The sequence below is a fragment of the Oncorhynchus mykiss genome, chromosome 22 (genome assembly GCF_057628025.1).
Source record: "Oncorhynchus mykiss isolate SJ-2025 chromosome 22, ASM5762802v1, whole genome shotgun sequence".
In the NCBI taxonomy this organism is placed as follows: domain Eukaryota; kingdom Metazoa; phylum Chordata; class Actinopteri; order Salmoniformes; family Salmonidae; genus Oncorhynchus; species Oncorhynchus mykiss.
Genome location: NC_143043.1, coordinates 14,254,686 through 14,271,549, shown reverse-complemented (window position 1 = coordinate 14,271,549; position 16,864 = coordinate 14,254,686). Strand labels below are relative to the sequence as shown.

The window sequence follows — 16,864 nt, the reverse complement described above, 5'->3', positions numbered from 1 at the left end:
ACATGTATACAGGTGAATTATTTTGGAACAAGATCACCTGAGGAAATCCCCAAATTATGTTAATGATAGTATTTAATCAGAGAAACAGGACAGTGAGTCAGAGCATTTCACAAACCTCAGGAATGAATGGCTTAGGCCAGCCTAATTCTGATATTCTGCCAACAATGGGTCTTTTGACCAATCAGAGGAGATCTCATCAGAAATGGGCTACCTGTGTAAACTTAGCCACATTTACATCGATTTAACTAGCTCTCAAGAACCCAAGGGGGTGTATAACCAGCTTACAGTTGGCTACCCTTTTGGCTTCTCAGCCAATGGTACGGACCACAGCTGCCTCCATGTGAACTACAATCCAGACGCTCTGTTTAAACGCAAATACGCCTCACTTGCAATGCGTTTTTGGAAACCTTTGGAACTTAACTTTCATACAAGCAAGAAAGAATCTTGCAAATACAAAAAAGTACACTTACTCTGCGCAGTTTAGCAAAGTTGCAGCCGGCTACGGCACATGGCACTCCAGATTTCGAGTGTTCCACAAAATACAGCCGGGTGCAACTTTCCTGAACTGCGTACGTTAAGTGTGTTTTGTGTTTGAAAAATTATTTATCGCTTATATGAAAGTATGGTAGCAAATGTTTCCAAAACTATTGTGTGCAGGGCATAGTTGCATTTGCACAGAGCATTTGGGCAGCGCCAGAGAATTCCCCTAAGGCGGCAGACAGCTTTGTGAATATTTAACATTACCGTCTTTTGAATGGGCTAGTGTTTAACAAGCTCATTCAAGTTCAGAAAACCTCATACAAACCTTGTCATTATTATCAAACTTGGAAACAAAATTCTGGTGACACTCACACATACACTACATTACCGAAAGTAGGTGAACACCTGATCGTCGAACATCTCGTTCCAAAATCATGGTCATTAATATGGAGTTGGTCATGATGAAACAGGAAATGGCCTATCCCAAACTGTTGCCACAAAGTTGGAAGCACAGAATTGTCTAGAATGTCATTGTATGCTGTAGCATTAAGATTTATCTTCTCTGGAACTAAGGGACCTGGCCCAAACCATTATTCCATTATTGTAATGACTATGTAATGACTATGTAATGTAATGACTACCATTATAGTTTGCATAGTTCTATATGCAACAATGTTCCATGCTTACAATAGCTTTTATACAGTGGTTGGAAAGTATCAGTAATACATACTGAAATTATAAGACATACAACAGGTGATCATATACAAATTATTTGTAAATTATGTATATGTCTTAAAACATATTTCAACTGGAAACTGCACACAATGAAGACATTAAAAAAAGCTACACAACCATGTTGTTCAGGTTAGTTCATCAGCTCAAGAGGTGCTTCTTTCCAAGGAACTGCACTTTCCTGTCAAATGCCGTCGACCGGATTGGAGCATTGGTTTCATAGAAAGGATTCATTGCAAACTGGAAAAAAGCACAGAATAATGAACAATAATAAATCATCAGAATATGAATTATACATGAAAATACTGTATATAGGAAGGATAACTCACCTTAATGTATAAATCATACACGTCATTGAAGAAGTTTTTGATTCCGTCTTCTTGTCGTACATCATGAAGCATGATGAATCTCATATGTGATGGAGATGGTTAAGGGAATTATGGAACACACACCCTAAATATTTGTCTGAGCCCTTTGTAACAATGATGATTTGTTGAATTCAACACTGTAGACATAATATTTATGTTTTGTTGCAATGTTTCCAGAGGGCTACATAGGTCTCTGTGGATTTGTGGTTGGTGTCTGCCATGAAATTTGTAGGTTGTGGGTTCAATCCCCAGTCAAATCTTGATTTTATTACGATCCCCATTAGCCGATGCCAATGGCGACAGCTAGTCTTACTGGGGTCCGACACATAGCGAAAAATACATTACACACAATATTTTTTTAAATGTATGTAAAGTATTTTAACATGTAGTGTGTGTGTGCATCTCTCAGTTACATATACATGTCCGTACATACACACAAAAAGTAGGTCAAATGGGGGAAAGGCATTGTGACGTGAGGTGTTGCTTTATTTTTTAAACCAGGTTTGCTGTTCTCTATATGAGATGGAAGGGAGCTCCATGCAATAATGTCTCCGTATAATACTGTATGTTTGCTTGAAATTGTTCTGGACCTGGGGACTATGAAAAGACTCCAGGTGGCATGTCTGATGGGGTAAGTGTGTGTGTCAGTGCAGTGTGTAAGTTGACTATGCAAACTATTTGGAATGAACAACACATTAATATTTCTTATAAAAACAAGAAACGATGCAGTCAGTTTTTCCTCAACTCTTAGCCAAGAGAAACTGGCATGCATACTATTGATATTCACCCTCAGATCACAATGAAGAGCAGGACGTGCCACTCTGTTCTGGGCCAGCTGCAGTCTTTCTTTGCAGTACTTGACCATATGACTGAACAATAATCAAGATAAGATTAAACTAGAGCATACAGGACCTGCTTTGCAGAGTGTGGTGTCAAAAAAGCAGAACATCTCTTTATCACAGACAGACCGCTCCCTATCTTTACAACCATTGAATCAATATGTTGTGACCATGACAGTTTACAATCTAAGGTAACACCAAGTAATTAAGTCTCCTCAACAGCCACACCATTCATTACCAGATCCCAAAGACAAAAAAACAGGACCCAATGGTTCTCTGCCTGGCACTCAATATTGGGAGTATGTCCCTGTGATAGACTAGCATCCTATGTAGATTTGAATTGTAGCTGTTGAATCAAGCTGCAGAAACAGGAAATATGCTCCTGCACTATGGACTGTTCTGGCTCAGACAAGGTTACTTACTTACAGTTGAAGTCGGAAGTTCACACACACCATAGCCAAATATATTTGAACTCAGTTTTTCACAATTCCTGACATTTAATCCTAGTAAAAATTCCCTGTCTTAGGTCAGTTAGGATCATCACTTTATTGTAAGAATGTGAAATGTCAGAATAATAGTAGAGATAATTTATTTCAGCTTTTATTTATCTTATCACATTCCCAGTGGGTCAGAAGTTTACATACACTCAATTAGTATTTGGTAGCATTGCCTTTAAATTGTTTAACTTGGGTCAAACGTTCCAGGTAGCCTCCCACAAGCTTCCCATAATAAATTGGGTGAATTTTGGCCCATTCCTCCTGACAGAGCTGGTGTAACTGAGTCAGTGTTGTAGGCCTCCTTGCTCACACACCCTTTTTCAGTCCTGCCCACAAATCTTCTATAGGATTGAGGTCAGGGCTTTGTGATGGCCACTCCAATACCTTGACTTTGTTGTCATTAAGTCATTTTCCCACAACTTTGGAAGTATGCTTGGGGTCATTGTCCATTTGGAAGACAAATTTGTGACTAAGCTTTAACTTAGCTTAACTTTAACTGATGTCTTGAGATGTTGCTTCAATATAGCCACATAATTTTCATTCCTCATGATGCCATCTATTTTGTGAAGTGCACCAGTCCCTCCTGCAGCAAAGCACCCCCACAACATGATGCTGCCACCCTCGTGCTTCATGGTTGGGATGGTGTTCTTCGGCTTACAAGCCTCACCCTTTTTCCTCCAAACATAACGATGGTCATTATGGCCAAACAGTTCTATTTTTGTTTCATCAGAACAGAGGATATTTCTAAAAAAAATAAAAATAATTGTCCCCATGTGCAGTTGCAAACCATAGTCTGGCTTTTTTAATGGCGGTTCTGGAGCAGTGGCTTCTTCATTGCTGAGCTGCCCTTCAGGTTATGTCGATATAGGACCTGTTTAACTGTGGCTATAGATACTTTTGTACCCGTTTCCTCCAGCATCTTCACAAGGTCCTTTGCTATTGTTCTGGGAATGATTTGCACTTTTCGCACCAAAGTATGTTCATCTCTAGGAGACAGAATGAGTCTCCTTCCTGAGCAGTATGACGGCTGCGTGGTCCCATGGTGTTTATACTTGCGTACTATTGTTTATACAGATGACCGTGGTACCTTCAGACGTTTGGAAATTGCTCCCAAGCATGAACCAGACTTTTACAATCTTTTTCTGACGTCTTGGCTGATTTAAAAAAAATTCCCCATGATGTCAAGCAAAGAGGCACTGAGTTTGAAGGTAAGGCCTTGAAATACATCCCCAGGTACACCTCCAATTGACTCAAATTATGTTAATTAGCCTATCAGAAGCTTCTAAAGCCATGACATCATTATCTGTAATGTTCCAAGCTGTTTAAAGGCACAGTCAACTTAGTGTATGTAAACTTTTGACCCTCTGGAAGTGAAATAATCTGTCTGTAAACAATTGTTGGAAAAATGACCTGTGTCATGCACAAAGTAGATGTCCTAACCGACTTGCCAAAACTATAGTTTGTTAACAAGAAATTTGTGGAGTGGTTGAAAAACAAGTTTTAATGACTCCAACCTAAGTGTATGTAAACTTCCGACTTCAACTGTACCTGTAGGTATTCGGTAAAAGCTAGAAAAAGATATGTCCTGCAGTGACAAAGGCAGAGACGAACCACTCGTTGAACTTGTCCACAGTTTTCAGGTACATGTTGTTAGACAGCCACATGTTTTCATCCACCAAGTCGAGGGCTGCATGCGCAATGAACTGGTTCAGATGCCGGTGGTCATCCTGTTTACATATAAGAGACAGAATGGTAATTGAGTGGGCATTACAGTATCCTCTTCTTTTTACTGGATGTGGACCAATATCGCAACACATAGTTATATAGGCTAGCTGCCCCTTTAGACAGTTATCAGGAACACACATATACACGTGTATACATGCATGTATGTACTACACACATATAAATATATATATTATGTTGAGTAAATCATAACGATACATTCCTTTGACTCAGCTTTACCAGCAGGCAAGAATTCCATTTCAAAGACAGGATTATCATGATGCCCAACCATGACAAAATAGAAACTCCCAGACATGTTTCTTTCCAGCAATCTGCAATTTTCTGTGTGAACAGAAATATATACACATTATTGGATAGTAGTAATATGGACACTGGACTTAAATCCTTAACTAGCTATCTAAGTTAGCTTGTAGCTAACGTTAATGTAGCTAGCGTGCTGCAAATACGTGATTATCGTCAAGCTAAACACATTGAAGCAAACGACAAGTCTTAATTTTCATAAAGATCCCATAGGTACGTGCATTTACCTCCAAAGCAATGGTTTTAATATGATAAATCAAATGTGAATTTACCTGTTAAAAACGAGCCTTTCTTTTCCGTAATACCGTCGCTGTTTGATAACGACTTGAAAAGTTGAATATAAAATACATTTGCAATGAAAAGGGATTTAGTCATTTTTCACATCTTATATTACATTTGATGTATGCATATGTAGTAATATATCTGCTAGTTGACTAATGTATTTGTTTTTATTTCTGATTTCAAAGACATAATTGATGCATCATAACTGTGCGACCGGAACTAAAACGATAACGTTGAATTCAAAGCTGTGGGCACTTGGAGAGGACGCCGTTGGTCACTAAGCAGGTCATTTAAACCAGAATACGTTGAAATACGTGCCATAAACTCTAGCTATATACATGTTAGTCGCGTTACAGAGAATTTGGTACTTGTCTCCAGCAAGAAAAATCAGCTAGCAATTATTCGTTGATTGATCCTCTGTTCCCCAATTGAAGACAACATGTCTGTTGCCAAGGAGGAGGCTTTATCCCCAGATGAGCTGAGAAAGAGGCTTTACCAAACCTTTAAGAATCGAGGAGTGCTTGACACACTTAAAGTAAGTATTTACATTAGTATTTAGTATTTTACTACCAAAGACCATTGTTTCCCCCTTTGTCAGACGTTATTTCCTTGTTCTAGACGCAGCTTCGTAATCAGTTGATCCATGAATTGAAGCACCCCATCTTGAGTGGAGAAACTGTTCCCAGGCCAGTCCCTATGAAGTCAGACTCTGTCCTGGTCACCGCTTCTAACAGTCTGGTGGCAGATCATTTGAGGAACTCTGGGTATGAGTACACCCTGTCTGTGTTCTACCCTGAATGTGGCATGGGCAAAGATAAGGTGAGCGCGTTGCACTTATGCTTTGGAGCAGTAACACAGTACTAGGGCTGGGAATTTCCAGGGACATCAACGATACGATATTATCACGATACTTCGATGCTGATACCATATGTATTGCAATTCTCACGATTCTTTATGTATTGTGATTCAGTAATGTGATTCTATTGCGATTCGATGTTCCAAAAATATTGCTCATGATATGTCTGCTGCAGAGGGACAAGAGAGAGCCATGGAAAAAAAGGTTTTGTTCTGTCATGGAAATAAAAGAGCTGACAACAAATTGATTCCCTATTTTAAAAGAAGAACAAGCTCTGCACGTTTTGGTGCAGGTACAGCCAACTAGAGCAAATATAATATTGATATATTGTCAAAATGATAAGATCCTGATATGCAACTATCACTACACACATACCTTATGTTTGGTCCTGTACAATTCATTGTATTATGTTGAAGCTCTGAATGACCCCACTCCAGTAATGTGTGGTCAGCTTTGCTTGTTCTGAACTCTCAGCTACATAATACTCTTTTGTTGACTATGCTCTCATCTACACCCTGCCAGATTTTCACTTCAAGGGACCTTCTTCAACTTATGAAAATCAGCCCGCGGTCACCACTTTACAAATCTCTGGTAATCACATCATCTTGGTAAAATTATACAAAATGATATAATTTGTACCTAATGATGTGAATGATGGTTATTTGTATATTTTTCAACAGGCATCAAGTACACAGAAAGAGAATAAGGGTATGTTGTGTGATGTTTACTTTCATATGCCAAGCCCCCTCTTGTCAGCTTAAGCATCCTGGCATGGCCCTTATTGATGTTTCTTCCAGGTTTCCTGATGAGGCTCTTAATAGAATTAACAGACTGTCATCTGCATGGAGAACGGCGTGATGCTGATACTCAGACCACCAGTACGCCAGCTTATAGAGAATCTCTTGGTAAGCACGAAGCACTCTCAAGTTGACCCAGTATTATAGTAAAATACTGCGTTTACGTTACATTTTAATAACCTTTTGTGTGTGCAGTTGACAAGATGAAAATGATCGATGAGGAGTATGAAGCTCTCCGCTACAAAGGGGACAAGTGGGTGTCCTATGAATCGAAGCTTGCTGCATATCGAACAGAAGTTGAAGCACAGGTTCAAGCCGAAATGAATGCAAAGGTATGACTCTATTTCTCTTCGCCTCTTTATGCATTCTGATGTTCTAGTGTTGGAAATGTTTGCATTGAGAAACATGGTGCTTTTTGCTTCTGCAGCTGCAACATTATAAAGATGTGGAAATTTCCAAAGTGAAGATGGAGGAAAAAGACAAATCTCGCAAAGAGATTTTGCAGCTGAGGCAGGACATGGAGAGGACTTATGAGATGAAGTCGGGGGCATTGATCAATAGGGAGAAGAATGCCATCGATCGATTACAGAAACAACAAGAGGTAGTTGATTCTCTGTTCTCCAATCATCGAGTCAGTGGCCAATTCATGTTTTACTTGGGTCGTTCTATTTTCTTAAACTTTTTGCATTCGGGTGTTGTGTGCTTATGTGATGTTACGCATTACTTTGTATTTCATTTGTGTTTTTCAGATTGAGGAAAAAGACGTCTATATGCAAAGACAAGCTGTGTTGAAAGAGATAGAAACCGTGCGGAATAGAGAAGCTGAGCTGAGGTTAAGGATGGAGGCTTTTGAAAAGTAAGATGAAGTCATATTGCCATACTCATGCTGAATCATTGTCATACTGGGGTTATCAGGGTTGGTTTAGCATGTTACTCACCGAATGCTTATTCACCACAGGACTTGCAAAATACAGGAAGACAAGACCAAGACCATGGAGGAGCTGCTGAGAAGAAGAGAGCTTGCAGTGAAGATGACGGAGGACACCTATGACCAAAAGCTGAAGAATGAGCTTTCAAGGTGTTATGATGGCATTTTGCTAAATGTATCCTACTTGGACTGTTCTGTACTTTTTTTTAAGATGATCGTTACTTGCTCTATCTGTTTGATTTCCCTTCACCTCCCAGCACAGAAGCCATCATTCCATTACTTCTCTCTGCATCCAGAAGGTGGCACTCTTGTGTAGAGCAAAAATATGTATACTCTGACATTCACTTTCATATCCTCTATGCATATTTTGTTCATGTACTGTGTGCTTGGATCCAGTTCATCAGAGACAATTAATTCACCTTCTGATTCAGTTGATAAAAGGGATTGCAGGGATGATACCATACAGTGTATTGTACTGCCTTGAAAATTGGGCTAAGTAGCTTTGAATGCTAATAAGTTTGACTCCCCACATCTATCACCTCTTAAACCCAAAACCACACAGTATTTATTTTTAGATCGTAAATCTGGCTGGTATTGCCAGCTGTCAGTTAGCATTAGTGTAACATGCAGGAGTACTGGTCACAGAGGCTGTATAACAAGCAGTCCAGATGCATGGCTTCTTGAATAGAGCATCTACACAGTGCCAGTATCATAATGTGCTATCATGTCATGGTTTTGGGATAGTTACAGTCTAAGTATAAGAAGTTTGATGTAAGCTAAGCAGTGCATCACTTCAAGAAACGATTATGTTACCGTTACGCTATATTTAAGCAATAAGGCCAGAGGAGGTGTGGTGTATATGGCCAATATACCACGGCTAAGGGCTGTTCTTGGGCACGATACATTGCGGAGTGCCTGGACACAGCCCTTAGGTTTGGTATATTGGCCATATATCACAACCCCGGCTAAGGACTGTGTCAAGGCACTCTGCGTTGCGTCGTGCATAAGAACAGCCCTTAGCCGTGGTATTTTGGCCATATACCACACCTCCTCGGGCCTTAATGCTTAAATATATCATGGCTGTCAGCCAATCAGGATTCAGGGCTCGAACCACCCAGTTTATTACATTGCTGTCTTATATTACTAATATGTAGGCATATGACATTTATGTTACTGTCAGTCATTATTCCATGCTGTTTATGTCAATGCTTACCTTGTATAAATAATTTGTGATTATTTGATATTTCTCTCTGGCTATCAGATATCAGCTTGAGTTAAATGAAGAGTACACCAAAAGGACTGAAAAACTCACAGAGAATGAAAAAAGAAACAAAGGTCTGTATTTTTCCTGTAGGCCGTCTTTATAAACAATGTATTAACTGTTGTGCTTTGTATCATTTTATACAAATGTCTTATCACACATTCATTTTCTCTCAGTGGAGACTATTCGTATGCAGAAGGAGTCGGCTGCAATCGATGCCAAGCTAGAGGAACACAGCAGAGCTTGTGCTGAGTTGAGACGATTGCAGGTAAACTTGGCAACCAATAACACTATAAGGCAGGGTAGCCTAGTGGTTAGAGCGTTGGACTAGTAACTGGAAGGTTGCAAGTTCAAACCCCCCTACCTGACAAGGCGTACATCAATCTTTAAGTCATATCACAGATTCTCAATTGGATTGAGGTCTGGGCTTTGACTATGCCATTCCACCACATTTAAATGTTTCCCCTTAAACCACTCGGGTGTTGCTTTAGTAGTATGCGTAGGGTCATTGTCCTGCTGGAAGGTGAAACTCCGTCCCAGTCTCAAATCTCTGGAAGACTGAAACATGTTTCCCTCAAGAATTTCCCTGTATTTAACGCCTTCCTTCATTCCTTCAATTCTGCCCAGTTTCCCAGGCCCTGCCGATGAAAAACATCCCCACGGCATAATGATGCTGCCACCACCATGCTTCACTGTGGGGATGTAATTCTCGGGGTGATCAGAGGTGTTGGGTTTGTGCCAGACATAGCGTTTTCCTTGCCAAAAAGCTCAATTTTAGTCTCATCTGAACAGAGTATATTCCATATGTTTGGGGAGTCTCCCATATGCCTTTTGGCGAACCCCAAACGTGTTTGCTTGTTTTTTTCTTTTAAGGAATGACTTTTTTCTGGACACTCTTCCGTAAAGCCCAGCTCTGTGGAATGTACTGCTTAAACAAGTAATTTTTTTTCCATTTCACTTCACCAATTTGGACTATTTTGTGTTTCAATTACATGAAATCCAAATAAAAATCTATTTAAATTACAGGTTGTAATGCAACTTAATAGGAAAAACTCCAAGGGGGATGAGTACTTTTGCATGGCACTGTACTATGAGATACACAGACATAACATTTTCACATACTGATTCGGCCCTAACTGTACGCATGCTACTCTCTGTAATTTAGATGGAGCTGGACACGTCCCAGTCTCAGTACTCTCTGCTAACACAGCAGAATGAGCTGCTGAGAGAGAGGCTGGAGACCATGAATGACTACCCCACCCTGAGGCGAGAGAGGGTGGAGCAGCAGGCCCAGCTCAGGCTGCTGATGAAACAGCTGGAGGAAGCTCAGGAGGAGAACCAGCGCCTACGGGCAGGTGAGGAATGGTGGCCTTACCATATGAGATATGCTACTGCCTTCTTTCAGTTTTGCATTGGTGGGCTCAGTCTGGGCGTGTGGGGAACCAGTGAAATTTTCCTTCCCCTTTTTGCTTCCGTTTTAGCCTCTAGCATCTCTCTCTCTTTGACTAGTCCTTTTCTCTAAGAGGGAAACGTTTGTTTTTTTCACTGTCGTTAGTTCAGAGGTTACCTAGTTTAAAGATGCTCTCTATTTTCTGGTCAAACGGAATGTGTTGAGAAATATACAAATAATGCATGAAATTCTTTTCCAACCCAGAGAGGATACAGTATGTCATTTTTGAGGCATTCAAAGGCTTTGTGGTTTGACTGTGTGGAGTCTGTATAGACTCTAGTGGGAAGTATTCAGTCTACTCTGCCCGGCTGGTCTTGGCACCGTGGCACAGTCTTTTTGGATGTGCTCTAGATGACTGTCAATGCGGGACCCTCTCTGCAGTGTTTGTGGCTTTACAGACGGCTCTGTGAAGTGAAAGCAGGGGGGATGTGGGGGTGGAGAGTCCAGGCGACTGCGGAGGAGGAGGGACAGAGGGCAGAGGGCCAATGCTTCATCCCTCTCTGAGGGACACAATGTTCTTCCTGTCAGAGGAGAAGGGTGGATGGGGGACCAATGGGCCGCTCTCTTCCTCACTAACAGTAGGCTTCATTAACCACCGAGTTAGGCTAGTACCATGTGCTCGATAATGTCAACCTCCCAGCACCATCTCAGCCAAACCAATATACTGTAGCTAGCTGAGGAGATTAACTGGAGCGTATCACATAATGTCAGGTGTAAATCAGAAGTTAACGTTTTTGCCACAAAATCTCTCTTGACATTTCTGGGGCATTGTCACAGTGATCTTAAGAAAAGTACTTAACCTAAGCCCATTATAACTTGTCCTTAATTGAAAAGTTAAAGATTGGTAGTTGGATATACTGTACAATGAGTGCTCTAATGTGTAAGCTGTTTGCCGGGATGTTGTGACTCTCCTAGCCGATTGTCTCCCCATAGATCTGGGCAGGCCGTCGGTGGAGCAGCTGGCGCTGCAGACGGAGCTGAGGAGGCTGGAGAGTGCCAGGAGGCTGTCAGAGGAGGAGTTTGATAGCCACAGACAGGTGCTGCAGGCCCAGCTCCACAATGAGGTCAGTGACACAATGCTTCTCTGATAGTGTGGGAAATAATGTGGAGAATAGAGAGACTTCTTCTCTTTAACACACATCTGGCCTGACGTTTAGTTCTTTGTGCTTATGGTTAGGCCTTACATATGAGTTCCGGTCCAATTGGGAGCCTGCATGTCATCTTGCACCTGTTGCAAGGTCTTCTTCTCTGTCTGTAACCCCTTGTTGGCTCTGTCCACCTGTTGGATACTCTTCTTCTCTGTCTATAACCCCTTGTTGGCTCTGTTCACCTGTTGGAGGTGTTCTCTGTCTGTATTAACCCCTTGTTGACTGTACCTGTGTATACCAGGTGGAGCGCTGTGCCCAGTTGAAGGCCCAGCTCATAGATTGTGAGGAGAGGACTCAGTGGATGACCACCCATGCAGAGGACATCAAGATGCAGCTCCGACAAACACAACTAGGTACACTGTCTGTGCATGGTCCCTGTGGCTTATTTTATTTTTTAGACATGGCTAGTCACACTGAATCATGTGTGCATATTGTAGTTCCTTTATCTAGCTCTGCTTCACATCTCTGTATTTTGCATGAAGCCTAGCTTGTGTAGCTTAGCTTGTATAGTAGTCTGCATCTCAATGGTGGCCTTTCCTGACTCTCTTCATTCCTGTTCCTTCACCTGCTCTGATCTTCAAAAGTTGAACAGGTGAAAGCAAGTCCTACAGTAGGCTTTCGATACACTACTTTCGCTTAATCTCTGTTCTCAGATCAGTGCAGATAAAGGAATGGAGGCGAGGAGAGGAACCCACTTCATGATATTGACATGCACCCTTAGCCTTCTCTGAGATCAGTCTACAAATCACTTTCTCCATCTTATCACCTTAAAGTGGTTGGTATTTTGTCTTTGCCCTCATCTTCTCCTCTTTCTCTCCCCATTTCTTCCCCCCCTTCGATCTCTTGATTTCGTGTGTTCTGTGTGATTGCGGTGGGCAGCTCTAGAGAACGAGGTCCTGCGTAACCCTAAGCCCTCCCTAGTGGACCGCTCAGTGCTGGAGCTCAATCCTGATAAACTAGTGCCCCCTGATATCTATGTGGACAGAGGTGTCCTGAGAGCCTGGGTGGCTGGTTATGATGACGTGTGTGAAGCAGGTGTGATGCCCTCTCAAGGGCGCAGGTCTCGCTGGGGGCGGAGCAGCTCCCCAGACTCTGACGCTGAGCTGGTGGCCGGGGCCAAGGCCAGGATCAGAGAGCTGGAGAAGGAGGCGGAGACACTGGAGGAAGCTTACAGGAACTACCAGCAGAGGGCGGTGCACGCCACTGTGTCTCACATGCTGCCCCCGCGATGCCTCTCACCCCAACGAGCACCGGTATCACCCCGCCCTCACTCAACTCAGAGGCAACATATCTCTCACCAACGCCCTCACTCGCCCCAAAGACAACAAGTCCCCCCCCAACCTTGCCCCCACTCACCCCAGCATCCACAAGTCTCCCACAGACCTCTCTCGCCTCAACAACAACCCCCTCCCCAGCGTACCAGAGCCCCCGCCTCTCCCCAACCCAGAGTGACCTTCGCTGAAGACCCGTCCCAGGATCAGTACCCTGGTCCAGGGAGCGGAAGGGACTTCCAGTCTCTGGACTTCAGTGAGGCCCGGTTTTCAGGAGACAGACACCCCCTGGAAGGCACCTCCTCTCCCCACAGGCGCCTGTCTTCCACACCCCTCTCCCTCTCCAGGAGCCAGCTTCACACAGAGCCTGTGGAAGGTAGGAGCGTGCAATCTGTTTTATTGGGTTGTTTCACTTCAAATGGATTTAATATCCCAAGCGCAGTAAATGTGTTTTGGAAATAATTTACTATCATTGCTCGAAACAATGCTTGTCTTGGTGTATAGTTAGTATTTTATATCCCATTCATAACTTGTGAGTCATTGAGTCCGTCCATACCATTGTATTCTGAGTTTTAGTCGACATCTTGTCATCTCCATATTTCCCCCCCTTTGAGCCCTTCCACTTCAAGCATTTTGAAACCCCATATGACAGTGACAGTGCTGAAGCTGTATCTTCTGTTGTTTGCTGCATTTTCTAACTAACAGTTGCTCCCCCTCTCATTCTCAGAGGCTGAGGTATCGTCTGTGGCGTTTCCTGTGCTGTCTCCTGAGAGGCAGCTCTCCCCCCTCCCCCTGCCCCTTGGAGAGGTAGCGTGCTCAGGGGACTTTACCTCAGATCTCTCCCCACCTCGCAGCCCTCAGCTCAGGAGCACTGCACGAGGCCAATGCAGGTAGCACCGGGGGTTCAGCACATGATCGGCATTATAACAATATACTACGATCAGTTCAGTTGTACAGTTGTTTGTTTGTCTGTAGTCCACCACAGGTACAGCAAATCTTCTCCAGTTCCGAGTCAGAGTCTTCCCCTCAGCCTGAGAAGATAACCATTGAAGATCTCACAGAGCCTTTGCCAGGTACTCTTATTCCCAGATCAGTTTCGTTATGTTGTGTTGGTGTCCGTCTTGTTTTTAAAGATGCAGCAGATGACACAACAGGTGCAAGGTATATTCCTGGGGTACTGTGAGGGGGGGGGGGGGGGTGTTCTGTATTGTTTTAATATGTACTTGAAATGGGACCAAAATGACTCCTCCGTCTCTCTTTCTTCAATATGGCGGTTAGTTTCCATGATGATTTCCACTACTGACGACGCCCAATGTACTTCAATTCACATTATGTCGACTATGTGCTGCTACGTGCATTTTATTCTACATTGTCGCCCTTAACTAGTGGGATTTACTTCATAATCAGTCAGCCTTTCCATTCTACCTTGTAAAATACCAAGCACTATAACACCAAGCCGGATTGTGATGGATGTGTCTGTTTCCAGTCGTATTATTACATTCCACGGTATAATCTCTCTTGACCGTAACCATCGAACTGCGGTTCAAATGTCACCTTAATCCGTGGTCGGCAGTTCGCCATACTGTAGTCGGTCTATTAATAACTGCTGTGGCTTGGAGATATCTGAGATGGCAGAAGCCTTCTCTATAGGACGCCAGGCAGAGATGACGCAGCCCTCTGTGCTCCCAGCATGCTTTGCTTCCTAAACATACAGCACCTGTGCGTTTCTCCACTGTAATGCTGTAATACTGGAATCATACCTTGGGAGGGGCAAGGGGGGAGAGCAAACACCTTCAGCACTGCAGGAATGGTGTTGGGATATTGGTTTGTGTTGTTGACCAGTGGCATTGAAATATTCACCTATTTCATTATCAATGATGCATCCAAGGTTTTCTGCGTCTGATGTAGCCGATTGACTGATCCATATTAGATTTGGGAGTGTTTGCCAATCCAGGCATGTTTCACCTATGACTCTCAGTGCTGAATCAGTACCAGCTAACAGAGGGTATGGGCCATACAGTATGCCATATTTCTGCCCATACCAAATGTCCCTCCTAACCCAATGTGTCGCATTCAGTCCCATACTTTTACTGGGGAATCCCATTTAGAATGACTGCTAGACATCTAGTAATACATATCAGTTTAAGGTGGCCTTAATCAGGAATGACTCTTTCCATATATTTACACAGGTCAAATCACTGTAAATCACTGTAACGACAACACCTACTGCTAAATCAGTTACGGCTGCTTTTTAATGTGTGACTGGCCTCCAGAGTGGCCTCTCGCTGGCCTGGCACAATGGTAAGGATGAAGGGCAGCTGATTATGTATTCTGTGTTGGTCCTCCTGGCCTGAGCATAAAGGGCCTCATTGTGACTTTCTTTCTCTCTACCCCCCCCCCCCCCCTCCTCTAGAGCCCAGCCACATTCCAGAGCTGCTCCTGGACACGGCGGGCAATGAGGAGGAGGCCCTTGACGGGCCCCTGACTGTCCCCCCGTCTCGGGCCCCTTGGGACCTCACAGAGGCTCAGCTGCGGGGGGGTGAGTAAGGGAGCACATCCCCTCTCCCTAGAAGAGCACACCCAACTTTTAGACTAACTGATCCGTCACCCCACCCACAATGCAATGGTCATACTCTGCCCATGTTTTATCCAACCTGATGTTTGATAGCTTACCACTATACTGCAATACGGTAGCCCCGTTTTTAAAACCACTGTGCAGGAAGCACCGATTCCGCACATTCTTTTAACTCAAGTGAACCCACTTTGATTTGTAGAAGTTCAACAAACGCTGGATGAACCTGCCAGACAGGAGGAAGAAGAGGAGCTGAGGTGGGAGCGAGAGAGGAGAGAGAGAGAAGAAAAACGACAGCGGGAAAAGGAGGAAGCCCAGGAGAAGGAGCTGAGAGAACTGGAGAGATTGGAGAAAGAAAGGGTGGGGATTAACTTCTAGGCTGTTGCATTGACACATTCACCTCCTTCTATAATGACCTTAACATTGATGGATTGACTTTAGCATTGATGGATAGACCTATCTGTTTCTAAGCTATTGGAAGAAGTGCAGCAGTATGGAGAGGAGGTGGGGGGAGATGAAGAGAAGGAGGAGAGAAGAGGGCAGGAAGAACTGAAGGAGGCAGAAGAGCCTGAGGAGAAAGCCCCGTCCTCGGACAAAGATCCACTCCAGAAGTACCTGAAGATGATCATGGAGCAAAGACGGAGTCCGCATGTACAGGTGCAACACAGTCTCACACACTTTTCTGTCCTCTGAAGTGCGAAGCCCCGTTTTTCTTGTGGAACGGAAGCAGCAGGCGAGTGTATCCAGCGTAGTGTTTGAATTTGTGTTGTTTTTTTTAGATCCCTGCTGGGAGAGAGGAGCCAGAACACAGGAGCCCCGAGGCCAAGAGTTTGTCTGATGAGAAAGATGATAGGTAAGTCTAAACATTTCACAGTGCTTGTGAGAGAGGAGAAGAGCGGGGCGGATTTTAGATATGGCAGAGAGACTGCCAGTGAGGTTCCCTGACTCACTTCACAAGAAAGGACCTCCTCTCCTCTGACATGCCAGTCGTTTGATTTTTAGACCAATTTCTCAAGAACATGTGTTTTTCAATCCTATCCATAGACTACTGTTAATAAACCATTATTCTATTCCTCTTTAGCGTTGCTTTCTCACATGAAGATGCAGATGAGTTCTGGTGAGGTGTCACAGAGTGTGAGTGTGAAAGGTACAATACCGCTGTACGTTTTACTTTGTTGTTTTTAGATGTTTAAGTTGTTTAAATGTCAGTCTTGGTTCATTGACACGAATAAACCTTCGATTTATAAATCACACAGTGCCTCAAAGTGACTTATCGTGTGTACCATGACATTAGGTTCTACGCCCATTTGACATGGAAAATAAATACAGTACATAATTGA

At 43.2% G+C, this 16,864-nt stretch overlaps 2 protein-coding genes across 2 annotated transcripts; one reads left to right on the top strand and one right to left on the bottom strand.

The window, feature by feature from the left end:
• Positions 1–54: 54 nt before the first annotated feature.
• Positions 55–5,712, bottom strand: LOC110501392 (trafficking protein particle complex subunit 2). The gene is made up of 5 exons (XM_090215566.1): positions 5,232–5,712; positions 4,864–4,980; positions 4,501–4,645; positions 1,542–1,629; positions 55–1,452 (listed from the first exon to the last, which is right to left on the bottom strand). The coding sequence occupies exons 1-5, from the start codon at positions 5,332–5,334 to the stop codon at positions 1,354–1,356; spliced, it is 552 nt and encodes a 183-aa protein (XP_090071692.1). The 5' UTR covers positions 5,335–5,712; the 3' UTR covers positions 55–1,353.
• Positions 5,467–16,864, top strand: ofd1 (OFD1 centriole and centriolar satellite protein). Its single transcript, XM_021578925.3, has 22 exons — positions 5,467–5,776; positions 5,860–6,060; positions 6,620–6,688; positions 6,778–6,805; positions 6,895–7,002; positions 7,090–7,226; positions 7,322–7,495; positions 7,644–7,750; positions 7,853–7,972; positions 9,084–9,157; positions 9,260–9,351; positions 10,249–10,438; positions 11,467–11,597; positions 11,923–12,034; positions 12,561–13,328; positions 13,680–13,842; positions 13,928–14,025; positions 15,366–15,491; positions 15,727–15,884; positions 15,996–16,181; positions 16,304–16,377; positions 16,606–16,864. Exons 1-22 carry the CDS (start codon positions 5,681–5,683, stop codon positions 16,643–16,645), a joined length of 3,252 nt encoding a protein of 1,083 aa, XP_021434600.3. The 5' UTR covers positions 5,467–5,680; the 3' UTR covers positions 16,646–16,864.